At 41.5% G+C, this 22,613-nt stretch overlaps 1 protein-coding gene across 1 annotated transcript in view; it reads right to left on the bottom strand.

Annotated features, from left to right (window-relative positions):
* Positions 1–21,421, bottom strand: part of ltk (leukocyte receptor tyrosine kinase) — a 64,887-nt gene extending 43,466 nt beyond the window's left edge. Inside the window, exons 1-2 of the mRNA XM_062522581.1 lie at positions 21,201–21,421; positions 1,007–1,081 (exon numbers count right to left, since the gene is read on the bottom strand). Of these exons, the coding sequence (XP_062378565.1) occupies positions 1,007–1,081; positions 21,201–21,255 (130 nt within the window). The 5' untranslated portion in view covers positions 21,256–21,421. The remainder of the gene's footprint in view (positions 1–1,006; positions 1,082–21,200) is intronic.
* Between the last annotated feature and the right edge of the window lie 1,192 nt (positions 21,422–22,613).

Raw genomic sequence — 22,613 nt, forward strand, 5'->3', positions numbered from 1 at the left:
ATGAAACACAAACACCCTCAAACAGTTATCATTTCACATAAATCAGAACCACTGGGGTCTTGTGGGCAGAACCTTAAAAAAAAAAAGAAATGATCAAAGCCAGCGGGAAAGCGTTTGGGGGATGCAGCGGGGCCCGTAATTGGTGTTAGAAATTCCACCAGCCAAAACTCGAGAGAGAGAGACATGCTGTTTTTGGAGTCACGAGAGGTTACTCGGAAAGTCGCGGTTACTCCGGAGCCCGAACTGGTGCGGATCTGGCGCGCAACCGGCGTACGGGTGCCAGGATTGGTCCGGCTCTTGCTCCCGAGGCCAGCTGCTATGTGGGTATTGATTAGGATTGACCACTAATAGCGAAGCCACAGGAGCCATTTGGGAAGGCGGTGGAAATCCCCCAAATGGGAGATGGAATGGGGTGGGACACTTATTCAATTTTAGGTTGTTTGAATGACAAACTCTTTGAATTACGGGCGATGAATAAGAGGCAGCAGATTGCAGGAGCTGTTGTGACAGCAGCCATCAATCAGTCTGGTGAAGAACTCCAACTTTGCGCACAGCTGTCAGAAGTATTTGTTTGTTTAAAAAAAATGTTGTTTGCGGCGCCAAGATAGATGGAGTAAAAATAACAATAAAAAAAAAACACCCTGTCACAGCCAAGGCGTCCTAAAAAGTCTGCTGCGCTTTCAAAATAAACCGTTAGAGACGCCATTAGCTGCTGAACAGGTCCTTTATGCCTTCTAATTTGGGGTGAGTGAAATATGTGCGGGATCCAGTAAATCTTCGTTTTCATTAAATTAGCGAAAAATCACCAGCATCTACGGTATGCCATGCATGCGCCAGAATTAAGATAGACAAACGCCATTACTGGGTGTGGTGCTACTTGCTACTTTTATTGCCTAATAACGACAAGAATTAGATCGTCCAAACATTCCGATATTTCTTTGGCACTATCTCTGCCATGTGGTCTCTGGGCACCGTTTGGTCACAAAGAGAGAAGCTCAGGCCTTACATTCACTATCTTCATGTGAATCTGCGGGGAAGGTCTCAGGGGTTCGGTCCAACAGGGTGTGACTGGCACTGGAAACTAAGAGAAAGAGAAGAGAAAGAGATAATCAGCCATTAGTTCAGTAAAGTTTGGTATAAAAAATAAATAAATAAATACATTCTTGACCTATGGTGCAATACACAAAAAAGTACAAAGGTACAGACCAAGAAAATTAATCTACTTTCAAATGTTTACTAAATTTGTTACCAAGGATTTGACCCTCTACCCCGTGCACAATATGTGCACAACAGGATAGCACACAACAACTCTGCCTCTCCTCTCCAAAGAGATGGCTGAGATTGCTGAGATTTTGTGTGGCCATGAATCAGACCGTGGATGAGTAATTAAGTAAGCATCAATAAATAATCTGTTACAGTGGGGCGTTGGAGTGTCACTGTGGGGAAGTGCATGCCCAGGCCCAGCACTGCGGGTTGTTTTGCCACTTGTTCCATGCCACCCGTCTGGGCAGGCAGAGCAAGAGGCACAATTAGCGGCTCTTGTGGGTGAGAGGGCCAGATGGGGTTTATGTTCCGTTACTTTGGTCTGGGTGCAAGAGCAAGAAGCAGAGATGAGTACAGGGTGCACTGCGGAGCATATGTGGTGGCTTCCGCTCTCCAGTCACATTGTTTGGTGAGCTTTTTGAGTCAAGTGGACTGTGGAGCATGTGGGCCTCCAACATAGAAGCTTTGCATGAAATCATCTGTGAAAGTGTCTTGTAGAGCATTTAGGTTGACCTTGCTACTCATGTACAGTACGTCACGGTCACGTCACAAAGCAATAGCCGGCAGCAAGAAACAACTGTGTGCTGTGATAATTGCCTCACTAATATGCTTTTTAACCTCAAAATTGATTTGAACTTATTTCAACATATTCATCAATTTAATACACTTTATTTAGGCCGCTGAATAGAAAAGACTTAACTGAACTAAACTAAACTAAACTAAATAACTAAATTGCACCCAATGTGCTCTCCTTGTTCACTGCTGGTTAAACACTTGAACTGAATGAACTGATAAACCACTCTGCACCTGTGGAGGTAGGTATACATGTACCTTGGGTTGATATAGCTTATAATAAAGCCATTAATGGAGAGATCTCCAAATAGTGTCTGATGGTGTTAGTCTGTACATCTCCTAACAAGGACAATTTTTTCAAGGATTGATTTGTTTCCCACTGCTTCATATTTGTAAAATTACATAGCACTCATAAAGTAAATTGGTCCGTAGTATTTTATTATTATTTTTATTACTGGGTCTGGGTTTTTTTTTGACAGTCATGGATGTGTGTCTACTTTTCCCTAGCCTGATTATCATCGACTTTCAAAGGCTCTGCGAGACTTTAGTCTGACCAACAGCCTGTGCTAGCACGGTTTCTTGCCAGCGCTGGTTGACCCGCCTCCTTTAAGTGCCTCGGTTTGCTACTGGTAGATGTCAGAAAGCGGATTGCCGAGTTTAAACCAATAACAACACTCTTTCCGCTGCCTTGAACACGCCTCTACCCAGAGCCGTTGGAGCTGCTCAAAGTTGATTGGTTCTCGACCAAAGGGGGCAGTTCCGCAGATTTCGGGAACTCAGAAATCCTACTCAATGAGCAGTTGACCAGACCAGCAGCAAAAGCCTGAAGGCGTTGCGTCACTGGGAGGGCGTGCCAGGCTAACTTTTCCCCCCCAAAACCTGTTATTTTTTCAATGTCTTCTATCCTTTGTATGGCATATGTACGTGTTATTTTCTTATACTGTATGTGTTCATCAAATATTAAAAAAAAAGTAAAAAAAAACAAACAAGACTATTACAATGATACAAAATAAATTGATATAATTTAAATGTATAAAGATGAAATACCTCCCATTTCTACATATGCATGTGCACAGTTTCTTCGCAGTTACCAAAACAACCAAAAAGTGCTAATGCATATTTGAAGTGTTCACTTCATACAGAGCTAGGAGCGTGTTTGTTCAGAAATAATATTCTAATGCCTATTGAGCAAGTGACTAAGCAAGCAACTCTCCAAGGCTGTCAAAACACAGCAGAATTTCATTAGCCGTTGTAATCCAGTTGGAGCGCCATGTAATTCACGACACGTCAGCCTCTCTTTCCACTGATGTTTGCCTTATTTGCACCCTGGACCAGTGAGCCACGGCCTTTGGACTCACACACGCTGCTTGGACTTCATCCCCGAGGACATCTGGTGCATTGTGTTCAGTGAATCAACGATGCACGTAGTCAAATAAATACTTAAAGCTTGTGTTTACAAGACACCACGCTGTGTCGCAGGCAGATAGCTTAATTAGATAACACCGCATAACAGCCTAATAGCAGGATGAAAATTAAAGATAAGATAAGCATGTTTGACGAGACCCTTCACCTTGACGAGAGCGATGACACTGCCGTTACTGGAACTGTACTTTGGTGGTGTTAAAAACATACAGTGCTTTGACCTGGTCCCAGCAGTGGGATATTAGAGAGCAATGTTTACTGTAGGATTTCAGTGGTCTAAACAATGAGCTGGCTCAGTGTGGGAGACACAGACCAGGCGCTGGCAGAGCAGGGAGAGGGGGTGATCTCTGGAGCCTCTATCTGTTGGGGAAGCTTGCAAAATGTTGGATTAGATCAAAGGTCTTTTCAAAATGTGTTCAAAAAGGCTGATATGACTCATTCTGTCTTTTGGTGCGTGAAACACTTTTCTCTGAATTTTTTTTTTTTTATTTATGAATGTGTTTGATATTTATTATTACAGCCCTTTCAGCATTCATGAACAGGATAATAATGCCATTATTTGCCAAAAAGGAAAGGAGAAACATTTGTTTACTGTGAGTGTATTCCAGTTCAGGTTCAGAAAGTTCTAGAAGAGGGTGACAGCACCACAAACAGCTCGTAATCTCTGGCTTGACTGGAACCCTAATGAGCATTCATACCGCAGCACACTATCAGCCCCGCCGACGATCAAACGACCCCTACCCTCCAGCACTAAGCTCACCCCTCTCTCTCGCTCCAGGCAAGAAAAGGCCCAGCATGCTATTTCTTCTTTTCATTTTTAGGCGAAACATCAAACTGTCCAACTTTTTTTCACTGAAAGAGAACCCCCCCCCCCCCCCTCCAACACACACACACACACACACACACACACCGCTGTTCTTTCTCACCCACACCAACCTCTAAAAAAATCATCATTGAATTTCAATAACATCAGCTGCACCTAATTAGTTAAAAAATCCTTTGCCTTTCCATTGTCAACACACAGGGATCTATGATTAATGAGTGAGAGAAAGAGTACATTTGGAACAAAAATAAATGAATGCTAATGACTGTACACTACTTTTACATACAAGTCCGAAGCATGGTGTTCTGGTGTTGTTTTTCAGGGACATTTAATACAATTATCAATACAAAACAAAACAAATAAGGCAAATAAGCTTATAAATTATAGATGAGCACAGAGCATGAGACAGCTACAAAGCTCAGAGTGCCAGAGATGAACCTCAGTTGTGTGAGGGGGAAAAATAGGTCACATACCGATAGAAAAAAAACAGCCTCTTTGATGTTGGATAAAAGTGTAATATTTTCAAATGACTTGAGGAACTTATGTGAATTCAGCTGAAACTGACAAAATACACTCTACTGACAGTACAACATACCAGCAAGTCAAGGAGTATATTTTCTTTCATTTCAGATGGCTTATTAGCAACCTCTGAATGGATTGTGGATACAATGTTCAGTAAACATTTTATTTAGTCTACTCTTCATGCACTGCTTCTTGTCTTAACAGCACTACATACAGTACATCCAGACATATTAACTCTCTCGCTCACACACACACACTTCTCAACGAAAACAGTTTTCATTTCAAAGCAGTCAAGGCCCAAGGGCAAAGACATCATAGTCGCGACTACAAAAATGCACTTGAAAGGCCTGAAAATAGAGAATAGAGAGCACAAAGGGTTTAATTATAGAATAGAAAGCAGATGTACTCATAGGGACAAAAGGGTCAGACTTTTATGGGAGACGCTCACAGCAGAGATTATTCTGAGAGCGTGTGCGACACGATGTCCCAAAAATCAAAGGGCCAGCGGCCGCTAACACTGGCACCACAAGTGTCGCCCCTCGGGGTTCCAGCGGAACAGTCAGTCATGTGACAGACCCCCACCGCATCTTTATTGGTTACAGATGGTCAACAAGGAAGTTATCGCACAAGGTCAATACAATACGTCTCAGCTAGACCAAAAAACTAGAAGTGTCTTGGGCCCGAGAGTGCGGATGAAAGCGGTCTGTAGCGTCATTAGATTTTAGAAAATGACTCCAAGATAAAAAAAAAAAAGAAAACATTTGACTGTCTGTAGGCCTGGGGGTAAAAAGGAATTAATACGACATGGTCACATTGCCAAAAGACAGGGAAATTGAATTAAAGCGAAGAAAGTTTTAATAAGAACAAATTGCGACAGCAGTGGATGTTTATGAATGTATAATACCATGAGGGCCATAACATGTTACGGCTAATCAGGAAGTGAGGATGAAGAGAGGCATCTAAGGCAGGAAATACCAAACATTAATTGCACCTTTCATTTAACTTCTCACAGTGGTCCTCATTATCACAAAGACTGCTGAATTCAAAAAAAGTCGCGTAGCAAAATAAAAGCATGACATTTACATCATGCTCCAAATTAACAAAAATCTCTACAAATACCTGAGCACCACAAAATGATTACATCTGGTAGGTTGCAGTCTGTTCTCCTGCCAAGCTGAGACAACTTTGTGACAACAGCATCTCTGACTCATAGACTGTGCAATACTGTGGATATGCGCTTGTCCGGCTCCTAGACAGCACAGGCCAGCAGCAACCCATCTTGCAGACAGCTGTGCTTGCTTAGCGCCACGCTTCCAACTATGAAGCCACAATGCAGACCTGTTCTTCAAAACGTCAACACTGCGTGAGGAACAACAGAACACTGACAAACATGTGGACGTTCTTCCACTGCCTCGTCTTGTGTCAGACGATCCTGTCCAAAGAGCAGGGTAATCGTCATATCCTGTCTAGGGGACTACCATCACTTCCTATGCAAACATAGCAGACTGAGCAACCTACAGTACTGATGAGGAGAATGAAGGAAACTCCTAATTACGACCTGGGAGGAATGTTGTGAGAACGTGCATGAGCATCGGTTGGGTTATGATCCAGAGTTTATGGAATTTGCATGTTTCAGCCAGAAGCCAGTTTCTGTCTGGCAGCCATTTTGTTACCATGCTTTGCTACCTGCAGTTTAAAAAGTGGCTCTCTTGCGACTTTGCTACAGAACAAAATAAGTGCTTTAACATCCATCATAAGAGGATGAACATGAATGACTCAGGAGTGTACGGAGAACTGATACTGTGCTCGTACACAGACAGACAGACCTTCATCCTCCGCAGCCTGAGGGAAGTCACGAGATCATGACACTCCAGCCCTTGATCAACAGAAACGCTGACGACACCATGACACCAGGGAGTGCAAGGAGGACGTTGGGCAAGGGTTCTTCTGGGGGATACAGGCCCTTTGATACATACAGAGTTCAGATGGGGATCAAAACTTGCCAGCTTCAAAGGTGCCCACGTGAATGTGAAGGTCCCAGTACCCCACATTTTGACTACCTACTGTACCTGGGAAAGGGCCTTTCTGGTGGGCTTTTGGGGGTTCTGGTAACAAGTGCCGTTAATAATGAACATCTGTCTCATATCAAGTCATACTCCCTTTTCTATGGGGAAGTGAGGTTTAACAGACCTTCAAATATAAGACCTTAAAGCTGCACTTTAATCACAGTGAACTTTTCACCTGTCCCTGAAGAGGCATTACTCATATCTCTACCACTAAGTGAGATATTTCTGACATTCGTTTATCAAAACACAAGGCAATGCTGCATGGTTAACAACAACAGCAGTGAGAAGGACCATAGAGAGGAGAACCAAAATAGTTCTCCTTTTTTGCAACAATGCATGGAAACCAACCAAACCACGTCTGGCGAGAACACAATGAAATTATGAGGCCTCCAACTGAGAAGAGATACAGTCGCTCGCTGAGAGGACAACACCAATCTTGCTGCACAGCATGCTTCTATTGGGTGCAGAGTGGAAACTGCACACCCTCAACAACACAATTACACCACAGTCACCACCAAATTCGCAGACAACCCCTCTGGGATTGTGATCGTCTGGAGTCACCCAATATGCTGTGGGGCTGAACTGCCGTGACATTCGGCAAGGGGACAGGTGTAGCACCAATGACGGGAGGATGCTATCAGGTTTCCACTTTATCATTCTGGTGAAGAAAAGCTCACAGACAGAAAATCACACCTAGACCCTCTTGAATCTGTGATCACGTGTGTGTTCTGGGGCTCTTGTTTCCACCTTTCCCAATCTCACGCACTCAAACACACTTTATGGTGCCAGCGAATGGCTGTAAACCTTCTTTGTGACGTCGTTATAGAATACAAAGGGAGAGAATGAATAAGGATGGAGGGGAAGCTTTAATTATCCAATTTCTCAACAAACAAAATGGCTCAACTTATTGCCAGTCAGAGGTTTTTACCATGCTGTTTTTCCTTTTCATGCAAAGAGGAAACCACATTTTTCCGCAGCCAAAATTCAAGTATAAAATCTATGGCCAAGATATACCGAAACAGAAAACACTTTAAAGACAGGAATAGGCCAGACAAATTCATTACTGTGACTAATTGTGCTTTAGGAATGTTTGTTTTTGCGATACGGCTGCAACATTTAAAGTTGACGAATGGAGTCGAGTTGTGTGCAGCTCTTTCATTTCACCTCTAATCAGTGTGGCCATGCAGTGACATTATACTGCGCTTCTCAATATCACCTTACAGCCGCAGATTCCATTCCATTATAAATTTCTCTAATAATGGAAGTAATGATTACATTACACTGTGTCAGTGTCATGCCAGACCTGTGCTTGTTTTGAAATAGTATGAACTTACATTCCACAAGAGGAATTTTTCTTCCAAAAAAAACATCAATTGGCCAAAGCCTAATTATCAGTAACCATAATACTTAAAGACACCCGATCCCTCAGGACTCCAAATAACAGATAACCTGTCAGTGTGTGTGTATTTCATCTTGTTCTATGTGTGCTGTCATTAACAAAATACCACTGACTTGCCAAACAAAGCAACCTCAATCTACAACACAGTTATATTTACATCAAGCCATCTGGCAAAGACTTACAACCACTTGCATGTAAGGTACAAAGCAAGCCAACAGTTGATCGAGGGTAACACACACATACACAAATGAACTCACATGTGGTTCTTACTAAATAGGTTTTTTAAGGTTGTTGTCAAAATTGTCTTCACACCAAACCAGACAGTTGTCTATGCACCCTGGAAGGTTCCAGAAACCACTGGATGATTGGCCGGGGCACATGTGCTGTAATGGTGCTCTCAGAAATGGATCTGATGCTGGAACTGTTTTTCCACCCGATTAGAGCTTATCATTGCAATTAGCCAGATAGATCATAGATCTGGAAACGGTCCTTGTTTAGTTGTTTGTTATGATGCTCCGCAGCCAGTCATGGCGGGAAATAATATGGATAATGAGGGTAACACACAAAAAGCATTTAATACCGCCTTTCATTTCCAATCCTTGCAGACAGCCCATACGCAATTATCTGACAGTATATCACATCAGAGCAAATGAATCCATGAGCCAAGTCCAGTATGATCTTGGAACAAATCCATAGCTGATTTGGGAGGCTATACTGACTGCATAATGTATCAAAACACCATCAGCGCAAGACTCAAAAGAGGAGAAATGACACAATCATATTAAAAAGCAAATCAAATCAATTCAAACACAGGACCAAATGCAGCATTACATCCTGAATGAGCATCCTGAAAAGCTATCACAATCTAAATAGTTGGTTCATACTTTCCCTTTCTTTTAGCAAAACAGTGGAAACATGTATTGTAGGTTGTTGATACTTTTCAACATTACTACAGTGTGCCATTAGTAAACTATTACATGTAAATCCTTACCATAATGAACAGCTGTTAGTAAAATGAGCTACCTATTGAACCCTGAACCTAATGAACAGCTGTAACTATCCATAATTATCTATAATCTGTCAATCATTAGCCCAAGATTTTATCTTGATTTATGCTTCCTTGTTATGTTTCATTATTATCTTTATTTGTATCACTCTTTGCCTATCTATGCTTTTATTCTGCTATTACTGTTTTTTTGTTGTTTTGTTTTGTTTATGTAAAGCACATTGAATGACCTCTGTGTATGAAATGCTTTATAAGTGGTTCTCAAACTGTGGCACGGGTACCACTGGTAGTACACGGACTCTCTGTTGTGGTACTCTGGGAGTACCCAAGATGTTTCATTTCATGAAGACGTTAAATTTAAACTTGTTTCTATCTTTCTTGAAAAAAAAACAAAACAAGTACAATGTAAAATATATTCAAATTAGTTTACGCTACTGTATTTTAAATGTGTCATAATGGTGGTACTTGGAGAGTCTCTGAGGTGGTACTCATTATGAAAAGTTTGAGAACCACTGCTCTATGTAAATAAACTTGACTTGTCCTATACTGTACATGCGAGCACCCAACTATACCATAGTTGGCCCTCTGTCCAGGCTGACTACGACTACGAGGTCCTCTGTCCACACTGAATTCGTTAAATATGCCGTGCCATGAATCATGTTGCTTGTTCAATATAACAGAACAAGGTAAATGACATTCACATATAAAGACATCTTAATTGAAAACAAAATAATTACCAGTAAACCGATTTCTTCACTGGTTCTCACTTGATTCATATGCAGTTAGAAAGCGTAAGATGTCTTAAATTATTTTTTTCCCCTGGATTTCCAAAATAAGCGCATGCTTTAGTTACCGAAAAGTATGCTAATTTGACAAGAAAACTGTTGAACTGTTAAACTGTCAAACTGTTTTCTGGATTCTTTTTCCTGACACAAATAATGCAATTACAAAGAGGGTTTGGAACATGCATAATGGCCGTAAAAGAACGAAGACTCAAGTCTTTCAACTTTGAAAAACACATTAACCACAGTGAGATATGTGCCGGCGCTTGACAAAATATCTTGGGATACGAACACAATCAAGGAGGGTAGAGAGAATGTCTTGATGTATCAGAGTAATTGAAGGCATCTGTGATATCTACTGCTAGTTAGTTTTTCTTGAGTTGACTCTAAATGAAAAAATCAAACTACAATAACAAGAAGCAGGGTTCCAGAAGCGCTCTCGCATTCCGATGGAGAATGCTCTCATCCCATTACAGGATATTGTGCACCAGATACTGTTTTTGGCCGCTATCCATAACAACCCCTGAGGGTTCACCTTCTACAAGAAACACACACTCACACACGTAGCCACTTTACGTCCATGCACACACAAACCAACACACCTGTTCATGGTAGAGGAAAGAAGAGTCTTAATATGAACCAGAACTTTCACGTTGTCTGTTACTGCCTGCACTGCACAGGCATGTTTTGTTTACAGGTGTGTGTTGGAGGGGTTAACCTTAACCCTAGCTTTAGGGGTCTGCTTCAAATCACACACAGGATCATGATTATAACCGGTTATGAGTTATGACACTATAAATGAGCATGACTCTAACCAATCACAAGAGATAAAGAAATGAACGTAGCCACAGGTTCAACACAAATAGTGTTATGCTAACTGTTTCAAAACAATTGGTGTGCAAATGTTTTGTGTATTCTGTGGGAATGTATTTTGAACTGCACATTTACAGACGGTTTGGTTAGGATTTGCAAGGAGGCCCCAGCTACAGTACTAACGGCCTAGGGTTGTTGAGGAGGAGAGAAAAAGAAAGACAGAGAGGGAGGGAGGGAGAGAGAGAGAGAGAGAGAGAGAGAGAGAGAGAGAGAGAGAGAGGGCCCTTGCAGCTATACTTCAGAGGATCCATTCATAACCAGTGAATAAGACTTTTGGCATTTCCAAAAAATTAAGCCACAATTACATTTTTTTTTTCATGTAATTGGTTGCAGCTAGCATCAAATTATAAAGCGAGGACTAGGGGTCCCTAAATCCTCTCTCGTCCATGTTAAAAACCTCAGGATATGACAATAAGCTCACCACCCACCCTGTTCCTCCTGCTGTTACACCATTATGTCTGTGTCTCGTTCTAGAATGTTTCGTCCATTATCATCATGGTGAGGTGTGACAAATGATCCCACTTAAGTTTCCTGGTAAATCAAGCACTAACACGCTGAGGCGTCTTGCAAAATACCACAACCCAGAATTCTTCACAGTCGCATAGAAAAATGACAAAGATTTCCCCAGAACCCCAGAGGAGAAGGAGATCAGAAAACTGCTTTAAAAAAAAGGATGAGAATTGCGCACGATTGGTGTAAGGAATCAATTAAAGTTCTGGCAGGTCTTGCCAAACTACTCGACCACTTCAGCCTTAACACATATTCTACAGTTTATGGATCAGAAGAAGGACAAGGGATTCATAAAATTGTGGTCTCTTTTTTCTGTACAGCTTTTCATAGTGTCTAGTGTTTTCACAGTGTCCGCCACTCAGTCACTGAGCTGCTTTGTTTGTTGGTGTTTTGACTAAACTGTGTGAATCAAAAACATTTTGTGCATGCCACAAAATAAAACATCTTGTGTCTTTATTTCTGTGAGCCATATTGGTTTTAAACAAATGAGTTTAACAGCCCATGAATTTTGATTCTCCATAATGCCTCAATTTCTCTCCAATTAAAGTGCACATTTTGAAGGATGACAACATGCAAGAAAACATTTAATTCTATCATACAGAACTGACATGGTACACAGACACCTTAAACCAAACCACCAGAAAAAATATCGCTCAGTGTACGCATAAACTTTTCATCCCGATCAGTATGATTTTTTAATGAGGTTGTAAAACACTGAGCCTAACGAGTTTTCTATTCACATATGTTCTACTGGAACTGGAGAAACAACACGGTGGCCAAGAATTGAAGTCCATAGTTTTCCGGTTCTGATTACTAATAGAGATTCAGATAAAAACAGGGAGTCTGGAGTAATTATTCTAGAATATAATGGCCAAAATATTCTTTAATAATGTATGTATTATCACTGCCATTTGTGTGTGTGTGTGTGTGTGTGTGTGTGTGTGTGTACTGTATGTGTGTGTTTGTGTCTGTGTGCACGTGTGTGTGTGTGTGTGTGTGTGTGTGTGTGTGTGTGTGTGTGTGTGTGTGTGTGTGTGTACTGTATGTGTGTGTTTGTGTCTGTGTGTGTGTGTGTGTGTGTGTGTGTGTGAGGGAGAAAAGAGAGAGACAGAGAGAGAGAGAGAGAGAGAGAGAGAGAGAGACAGAGAGAGGATCATGCCTTCATTGATGTCTTTGTTCTCACTACTGCTGGTGAGTGCTTCCTCATGGGGGCAGAGTGAGTGAGGTGTCAATCAGTGTAAACCCTACAACAACCCCATACATGTTCCCTACTCCTCTCTCTCTCAAAACACACAGCTTTGAAATGAGCTCCACATCAATAAATCTACACATGACACATTTTCTTTTTTCCCCCTTTTCCACCAAGGACACGCACACGAATGACATCATTTCTACAGGTGGTCCGGTCCTACTAAAAGCAGTATTGAAAGGTTTTCGGAGCACTTCCTCTCATTCACACCTTTGACTCCATGGATTATGTCAATATATCATGGCGAGACGATTATGAGGTGAGAGCTTTCTGCTTGAACGCATGCAGTACTCTGCTCACTCCGAAAAAGGGCCTCACATATGTGAAACAGTATGACTCTAAACGGAGCAGTTAAACAGCTCAGGGTGGTGGGGATGTGTGTGTGTGTGTGTGTGTGTGTGCGTGTGTGTGTGTGTGTGTGTGTGTGTGTGTGTGTGTGTGTGTGTGTGTGTGTGTGTGTGTGTGTGTGTGTGCATGTGTGTGTGTGTGTGTGTGTGTGTGTGTGTGTGTGTGTGTGTGTGTGTGTGTGTGTGTGTCTGTCAGATGTCCCGACCTCCCTATACTTAAGGAAATAAATCAGTGATGGATGATGTATATATCTTGTGGGAACAGAGACAGAGTGAAAACTATTTTTTTTTTTTCTGATCTCGTTTGGTTCTTTGTGAAGTCTCAAATAGACCTCCACCCTCTAATGTCTTCACATTGTCCTCAGCATTGTAAACATATACCACAAAATGTCATTTCGGTTGTCAGTGGCATCATGGTGATCTTACTGTTCTATTTTTACAAAGCTGGTGTAGTCTGTTCAAAAACATCAGTGGACTTAGACTTAGAATTAGCTTGATACAATGTTACTGTGACAAAATGCAAACTAAGACAAAAACGGAAAGTTTTGGCCAAAAAAAAATGTTTTATTGAAGTTGACAAAAACTATTCATAGTCTAGGAGTATTTAAGCCATTGCTTTGAAATAAACACAGGACGACCCTTCATTACTGGTAATGCAAGAAATATGGCTTCAAAATGACGTATGCCGGCAAATAAACCACGCAGAGATTTGCATCTCTACAATGGTAAAAGAGATTGTGTTTAAAGACTAGGAGCTCTCTGGGGTGTGGCACCCAGCACCCCCTATTCTTTTTCTTGCCACAAAAAAATGATATCATCATTGAAGACCAAAGTACTGCAAAATCCAAGGAAACTGATTATATACATGTTTTTCTGTAATATTGATTAAAACCAGATACATTTCGTTTCCATTCATGTCTACAACTGCTGAGCATCAGGCATGTTTGACAATTCTGATTGCATGAAAGCAATAGCTGTTGTGAAGCTGCTATCGTAGGCTACACTATGACAGCTATAGGTCCAGCGGGCAGGTTTGGACATTCATGTTGATTTTCACCGCCCAGCCCCACATACCCACACCCCGATTTTGTTTACTGGGACCTCGTAGTTTTGGGGACTTTTGAGATCTGACTGCTGTGAAGCTCTGGACATGCCTTGGTTTGTCCCTAAAACCCCTCTGGAGCTCGCCTGTTTCCAGTCAAAGCCGCCGCTCCGGTGCCAAATCATCTCTGAGCAATTATTCTCCACATGAGAGGAGAGCGAGAGACCGACCCATCAGGGGAGAGACACCAAGCACCACAGTCTGGACTGTGAGCAGGCCCCGCTTTTCCCCCCCCAAAGCACACAGGACAGCTGTTTTCCCCCACAGCACACAGAGGGAAACAGGCAAAGGTGCTTTGCTGTTCTGTGAGCAAAACCAGAGCAGACAAGCTCTGTGCATTCTCCCGCTGTCTGAATGTGACTTTGTTTGCACAAACATACACACTCCATATTCAACAGTTATTTTTGTGTCTTTTGGATGTAGGAATGAGAACTGGCGTGAAATGTGATTTCAACAGACGGCGTTAAATGAAATAACGTTGATTTTAAGCATTCTTGTTCTCACCAGTAGCAGTTGCTTTTGAATAACAACCTCAAAATATCCTTCATAATTATAGCCTAATAAATAAAGTTATCATAATATTTGGGGAGTATATACTTGGACCCTTCTGGTGAAATCCTAAGACTCATTCTCCATAGAAAATATTATGCTTAATTAGCAATGTTTACTTTTGGAATGGCAAAACAGTTTATACACACTTCAGCGTTCTTGGAACACTTCAACTTCTTATTGTTTCTAAGAAAAATTACTCTATTTCTAAAAGAGGAACACCATTACAACACTATGAAATGGTATGGACTAATCCAAGCTCAAAGCTCGGCTTCTTTTTGCCCTGCAGTGATTTGACTGTGATTGCGAGCACGTTGTCTGACCACAGTCATATTGTATTCTCAGCAACCACCAGTCTTATCAGCAAACTATTATTAAAGGACTAAAGTAATTACATACAGTGACTGTGAATGACAGGCTTTTACAACTTCATTAATCTGAAGAGCATAGCACAATGTCCCTTGCAACTGCATTTACATGATTAAGTTACAAGTGCATCCATTCTCGCAGGACATCCAATGAATGGGCATGGATGGATATTTCAGTTATCTTCCAGCGCCAACTCAAGTGTTTTTATCTCTCCTAAGCCCTAGCAACGGCCCGATGGAAAACAATTGTCTGACAATCAAATTAGGATGCACGTAAGTTAATTAATGGTGATGCAGGTCCTATTGAGTGTGAAATGGAAGTCTAAGAGATAATCAAATTAGCAAATTCATTAGCAAGCTCAGACAAACAATTACGTAGATGGTGCATGCCATGTATGTTGATCATATTTGGATCCTCTGACAGACACTTAAGTCTTCTAGTAAATTAGTCTTTAAGTTACACACATACATCACTAAATGACAAACAGGTCAAAAACTGTGGGGCAGTGATGTATCAGTATTCATACTGGTTGTTTAAAGCAATCAATTCCTGATAACTTTTTAAAATTCTAGCGCAAAATGTCACCTTCACTGTCAGTAATGAAAATGCGTACATGATGAAAGTTATGAAAATGATGTACCTCTCAGCTATGACAAATTATAGCCTACTGTATAAGTTTAACAAGGTCAATATATTGACATGAACAGGCTTGCTTACGAGTACATTTGTCTCTCAAATTGCCTTAATCTCAGTCAGTTATGACAGCTTTGTCGTCCAAATCAATTAGTTTGATAGGTTTGAAAGCAGAGACACTTAAAGGCTTCATACATTCATTAAATTACATTTGTGACTGATAACATCAAATTAAAGCCTTGCGACCGTATGTCCCACTCAGAGGCCTCGTGCCTAACGAGACTGCGTCATTGTAATGGGAACAGCAAAGGATAATCAGAGGAATGCTTTGGAGAGATCATTCCAGAAGCTGGATAATGGCACTCAAGAGGGTCTTACCTGCCACACTCTGTAAGCAGAGGAACACTTAGACTGCATAATGGAGGCAGAAGAATTGGAAGAGTGCCTGACTTGGGTGAGAATCAGATGTAAGTGGGATAAATGACGGCTGCTTTAGACTCCTGCTCCTTATAGTGTTCAATGGTAAGAATGGTACGGAAAGAAAGAAAGAAAGAAAGAAAGAAAGAAAGCAAAAAGAAAGAAACAGGAGGGACAGGTAGCGAGAGACCTCACGTTGGAATGAGGGCTATGCAGAGTGATCTTGACAGGGGGAGCTTGTGGAGTTAAGTCAAAGCAGATTTGATCAGTGTTAAAGGAAAACTATGCAGGATTGGCGATTTCATCGCCGGTTTCGCTTTCACTTTTCGTTTTCGCTCGTTTTATGCTTGCATATTTCTCTGCAGAGCTTCCCCTACAGCTTTAGCGTTACAAAACTACTCAATCGGTCAGTCTGCCGTGCCTTTTCATGAGACTTCACATGACACTTCCTGGAGTAGAGCATGGGTGCGTGCCCGAGGGCTCCTGCAATTGCAAGCGTGGTTCTACCGCTACAGACCACTAGGGCGGCCGAAAAAAACATCGTTTGACTGGTAATGACTCATTTAATCATATATAACAGTATGGAACGAATTGATTAACTGAAAAACGTTGCATAGTTTACCTTTAATGTGCGCTGATAAATGTCTGTTTAACTGATTTGAGGGTCTCCTCAGGGTGCTAGCTGACCTGCCTGCAAAGTATGTGCTGCTGACATCATATGCTTAGCTGTCAATCAAATTCAAAACACACATCAAGCTCTTTGTCTTGCCTAAGCACTGATGCTCAACATCACACAATCAAAACTACAGCTACACTCTCAGACAAAGTCAACACACAACAAGGCAACAGATTGAAAGACTTAAATCTCGCATCTTGTAAGTCTGGTTACTTGAAAAATGGCCTCTCTTCCAAACTACCTCTATCCTAAATCCCATAATTACGCTTTGCAGCTCTGTTTATTTTCAGCCTCTCAAACTGGTGATACATGTGACAATTCTGGTTATATCCACACCAACGAGAGCATCTCAGTTGCCAGGTCCAGTAAGTTACAGAGACAACATCTTTCACTTCCCTTCTCTCATTACTTTATCAGATATAAAATATGAGTCCCCAGGCCACGGCTTCCGACCCATTTGCCATTGCAATGGCAGTTTCGCTTGAAAAATGGACCTTGCAACATTTTAGCTTTCCTCACCAACACACTCATCAGTGTTTCCTGTAACACCGGCCACATCATTTCCACTGCATTTCAGCGCCTGCGGCCCTCGTGTTGACAGCATGAGCTCAGGGGACCCCCAGATATTTCCACACAATGAGCCATCGCCTGAGATCTGCTCACTGTCTCCCCGCCACCAGACCTGTCCGGCGTCCGGCCAGAACCACTTGTTTACGCTCTGTGCTCTTATTCTCTGCCCGTAATGTCCTCCACTCAAGCCAAACTACAGTAGAGTTTTTAAAACGACTAATGTGCCATCAGTTCCACTCGCCCAGATGCTGATTTATATTTACAGTTGTTTTATTGATGTTTTAATCCAAAGCGACCTGCAGTGGACAAACATCACCTTGGGCAAACACATGGCTTCATAGCTGTAATTTCCCGACTATTATCCGCGGCTTATACATTGATTTTGCTAAATTTCCTCAGCTATGAGGTTAATACAGGGGGCCAGTTAATATGGTGTTGATATGGTTTCGTTTCTTTTAACTTGCATAAAACACTGTCCTGCGGCTTATACACAATGCACCTTATATGCGGGAAATTACTGTAGCTGTAAGCACATTGACCTTTAAAAAGAAGTTTGGAACAACTTGGGGTATCATACGTATGTATCTGAGGAAACCTTTTTATATAAAAGGTGATGCCAAAGTTGTTGGATTTTTAGTAAAAGATGGAACAAACTAAGTAAGCTCTGGCAACTGCAGTAGGCTACATGGAAACTTGTGTATTTAGAATGCACACCACCAGCCAATAAGTCTGATTCTCAGAAGTCTGAAAATGTTTCTAAACATGTCATGATTAAATTTGCTTTTATTTGTTTGTTTGAGTTAGAGACTAAGACCTTTCTGATGAACAGCATGGGGCTTATTGTTATGAACAGAATAGCTAAACCAGTACAGCAGCTAAACAGTATTAATGACCAACAGTTGTGGAGGATAATGTTGATTCTATTGTGCATCTTTAGAAGTTAAATACATTGGAACATGGTCTCAATATGTCACGCAAGTCTACATTCTTGTTGGATCACTCTTTATTAACTGTATGTGAACTGTAGCCTTACAACCAAAGTCCTTTTCCACTCGGCGACCATATTGCAAATGCATTTTGGGCCATTATCGGGCATCTATTTCAGGCAGAACTGCGCGTGCACAAGGCTTCACGACACCAACCTTGCTGTGAGATCACGACACATGATTGCCACGATGGCACGGAAGGGGCAGAATATGTGAAGATGACTGCCATGTTTGGATTATGAACTAACCCCATACATTTCTGTTTCTGTTTTCTGAGATTATTTGAGCACTGTGTCTCCTCATTTACCTCTATGTAAATGTGCATAGTTATGCATTGTTATTGCTAAGTGCTCTTTACTGTTTACTGCATGTGTATTGCTATTTATGCAATGCCTATGTCTCATCTGATTGCTTTGTCTTGTGTGTGTTGAATAGTAGCCTAACAATAGCATGGCTTAGAAGCAAAGAATGATTGGAGTATAGTAACAATGCCCTAGGTATTAAAAAGGTTCAGCATACAAAACAAATTGCCAAGGAAGGAGATGGCATCTTAATCATCTTTAAAACTACACAAAATGAATGAATGCAAAGTTGTTTGCAACTCATGACAGCCAATGCTATTATGTTTCTGACTACAAACAATGTTGCTGGGCGAACTGAAGATTGATTCCATGTGAGCGGCTTGTGTGAATGTGACCATAATTTAGCAGTTCTGTCCACTAAGAATCTGTAGGGGTAAAACGTATAGACGTAAAGAGCACTCAGCAATTCTTCAAATAGAACATATATACAGTAACTAAACAAACAAATCGAAGGCAATTTGATCAAACCATCTGCACAGGCACAGTGTGCACAAGCGCAACATACAGTACCATAACAGACAAGGCTATGTGCACTTGAATCGAAAGAGTGATGTAACTACCCATATGTGCAAAACACCCCAACAGGACTGTGGATTATGAATCTAGTAGTTCAGCGCTACCTGACCCCAAAACACTTGTTGTAGAACAGCAGCAGTCTCTATCAAGGTCTTGGTCTGAGTCTTTCTTCCTTTTTTTCCCGTTTGTTGGAGTCTGCTCAAAATTATGCATCGCCCCTCAACTCCTCCCTATACTCCCAATCTTGGTTTACGTGATTACCGTCTGAATTTCCACCGAGCCCAGAAAATTCTGCTGTCATGACCATGTTTTAGGGCTAATTTGGAACACTCTCACTTGAGTTTCTGAGCTCATGACATGACAATAACAAGCTGTTAGAAACCAGAATGTCACAAAAGTGCACGTTCCTACACAGATTTATTGCATCTGAATTATGATTCTTTCACCAAAGAATTACAGTATTGTGGCAGCCTGTTTATAGAGCAGGTCTGATGTCTTTGGTTAAAAATGCGTAAAAAGACAAGATTGGACATACAGTATTCCATTTTTGACTTTTCATTTCTGTTTTAGATGGATTTATCTCTGAAAAAAATATGTTTACTAAGTCTGTTTTTGCTTCTCTTTACTGTCTGCTAGAACTTATATTGTTACATCTAATACAGGAATCGTTGGCATCCTATTACCCCATCTGTGTGCTTTAAAGTCTTTTTTGATTTGATTACTTTGAAATTCAGTAAATCAGTTGGAATCAAACGTTATAAATACTGCATAATGTTTGTCCTGAATACTTTGAGGCTGAGATCAAATAGTTCCATCTACTGAGCCAGAAGTTTATGAAAAAATATTTTAGATGTATCTTGATGGGAACAGAGATGGCATTGTACTGTACTGCAGATTTATTACAGTGGTCCAGTGAACAAGAGATACAAACATCTAGCATAAAACAGCTCAGTCAATTTGAGCAGAAAGACAGATAAATACAACCACTGCAATACAAATAAATCTAGCCTTGCTTGTGATGTTTCAACACTGCAATACGTGCACGGTCCTCCATATCTACTATTTCACCAAACATAATAGACTTATATCTGTAAAATAAACCACTTTGTTGTCTGAATTAATGGCACATCATGCTTTGGCTAAAACCTCAGAACAATATATGTTGCTTATAAATGTCACACCAGACCTTGTTATTTTCTACAAGACTGAGAAAGAAAAGACAAACTGGGACTAAGCTGGAGCAGGGGAAATTCTACATAAAAAAATGAAATGAAAATTCAGACTACAATGTGCATTCCCTCAAGTGCATGTATGTATACATGAGTAATTAGAAGTGTGTCCCTATTTGTATAATGTATTAGCATCATATTAGGAAAGCTGAGCCCTCTCGCATTGCTCATGAATACACTACTGATTGTAGTGAACGACATTCATGCATCAGCCGTAGAGCATGCTCTTATCAAATATGTATACTATTTTGTCTAGGCATATCATTCTTTTTTCAGTATTTAGTTCAAGATAAATCTTTGACAGCTATATGAATGCACATTCAAAGAAAAAAAACACTGCTCATTGTAACAGTTTCTTGGCATAAAAAGAATGTAACAACTTCATAAACGAATCTGATATATTGAAGTATTTTGTTCCTGGCTCACTGGTGACGACTGTGATGTGCCAAACGTGCGTATGCACTATAAATGTCCAAAGGCAAACACTCAAGAGTTGAAGAACGGGGTGAAGGAGTCAATGTGACGGGAGAGGGAGAATTGCCGACTAGTGTCACACAGACACCTGAGCTGCCGCCCACGCCCACGACACACGACTGAGGTGAGGTGTCTCCAGAGAGTGTCGAGATGGAGGGTTAACCCAAGAGTCAAGCCAGGCAGTGGCACTGATGCCGTCCCTGTGCAGCATGCAAGTGCTCCTCAAGAGACAGTCCGCGCCCTTTGATATTTTTAGAAGAAATCCCCAGAAGCAGCATACCTTACATCCACATTTATATAGCCTAGCTTAAATATACTAGCATGTTAACGTATGATCTACTTAGTTAATTAATCTCAATGCCACATTTTGTTCGACTGGCTATTCCTTCACGAAAGTTTAATTTCCCTCCAGCCCCAACGGCATAACAGGCTGACTGACGTGCCCTTAGCTTTTTATGTAGTTTGTGTGCGCATCGACTTACCCATTAGTATGTACAGAAATACTTTAATCAGAGTTTGTCCACCGGAGTAATCCATGGTTCCTTCGGGGAGGATCCTGGAACTAACGAACTATTTGCTGTTTTGCCACCTTTGATAATTGTCCGCAGAAGAAGAAAAACAAAACGGAAGCAGGAACACGTGGACTCCGTCTCATCTACACCATCAAGCTCCCGGCCACTGCTGCGTCCTCGGCGGGGGTGAGGGCTTTACTTCTCCTTGCCTTTGGTCATAGTGATGCTGATGCTGCATCCCGTTCTTCTGACGCGCGCGCTGCCCAACTCGTTCGTTTGCCTTTCCCAAGCCTTCTGCGCGCGTGGTCTTTAATGCCACTCCTACGCAATGAACATGTACCCTCCCCTTCGAGTTCTGGCACTTTGGGACGAAGAAGCACATCACTGCAACAGCGGAAACCCAGGATTAAAAAAGAATTCCTTAATAATTAGAAAATAATTACAGCGCATTTTAGAACACGTTCATTGTTTATGGGATGTGGTGTGCAAAAGCTAACAGTAACATTAACATTAATTTCTTCTTGGTTTATGGTTTCATCTGGTTTATGGTCTGGGGTTATGGGTACGGCACATCTGTCATCATTCAGAGGATATTTCCCCAGCCAGGGGCATTCAGAGAAGTGGAGGCCGGTACATTTTGTTGTACTGCAATTAAGAAAAATAAAATAAAATAACTGACATCCAAGCAAGCACTCTGATAGCTAATATGTAATATAATAACACACCATCCGTCTTATCTTAACAAAATGTTTGCCCCTGAATAGCTCTCTAAGCAAAACATGCTCTATAAAGGTGTCATGTGTAGTTTTCATCTAATGTGAATCTAGGCTATTGTTAAAACGAAAGGCCTGCCATTATACAGTGCATTAGCGTGCACTCTGGCAATTATAGTTTGTCTCGGGTGTCTATAGGCCTATACTTCCTGTGTCTCAGAATCAGAACCTGTGAACAGTTCCTACACACAAATGGAGTTATTCTCATAATCTCATACAAATGTATTATCAATATGTGACTGTATAGGTAGACTGCCTTCAAGGGGACGGGGGGACGGGTGAATTCAAGGACTGGGCAGGCGGCTCATTTAGAATTAGAACATTGTCCAATGTACAGTAATTATTGTTTGGTGGTGGGTGGAAGGGCGGGGGTCTAATACAGCACCTTAGATGATGTGTTCAATGTTGTGATTTGTGGGAAGGTTTGCTAGCGTGAATCCTCTCTGTCCTTCCTCTCTGTCCTTCCTCTCTGTCCTCCTCTTCACAGGCGTTGGGTCCCTGGCGCTGTCTCTGAGGCTATGACGAATGGAGAGCCTGAGCCTCCAGCTGCCTCCGTCTGCTGCCCAGTCTGCCCCCCCAGGTCTTGGAGGTCAGTGTGTGGAGCGGACAG

This window comes from Sardina pilchardus, chromosome 20 (genome assembly GCF_963854185.1).
Source record: "Sardina pilchardus chromosome 20, fSarPil1.1, whole genome shotgun sequence".
Taxonomy (NCBI): Eukaryota; Metazoa; Chordata; class Actinopteri; order Clupeiformes; family Clupeidae; genus Sardina; species Sardina pilchardus.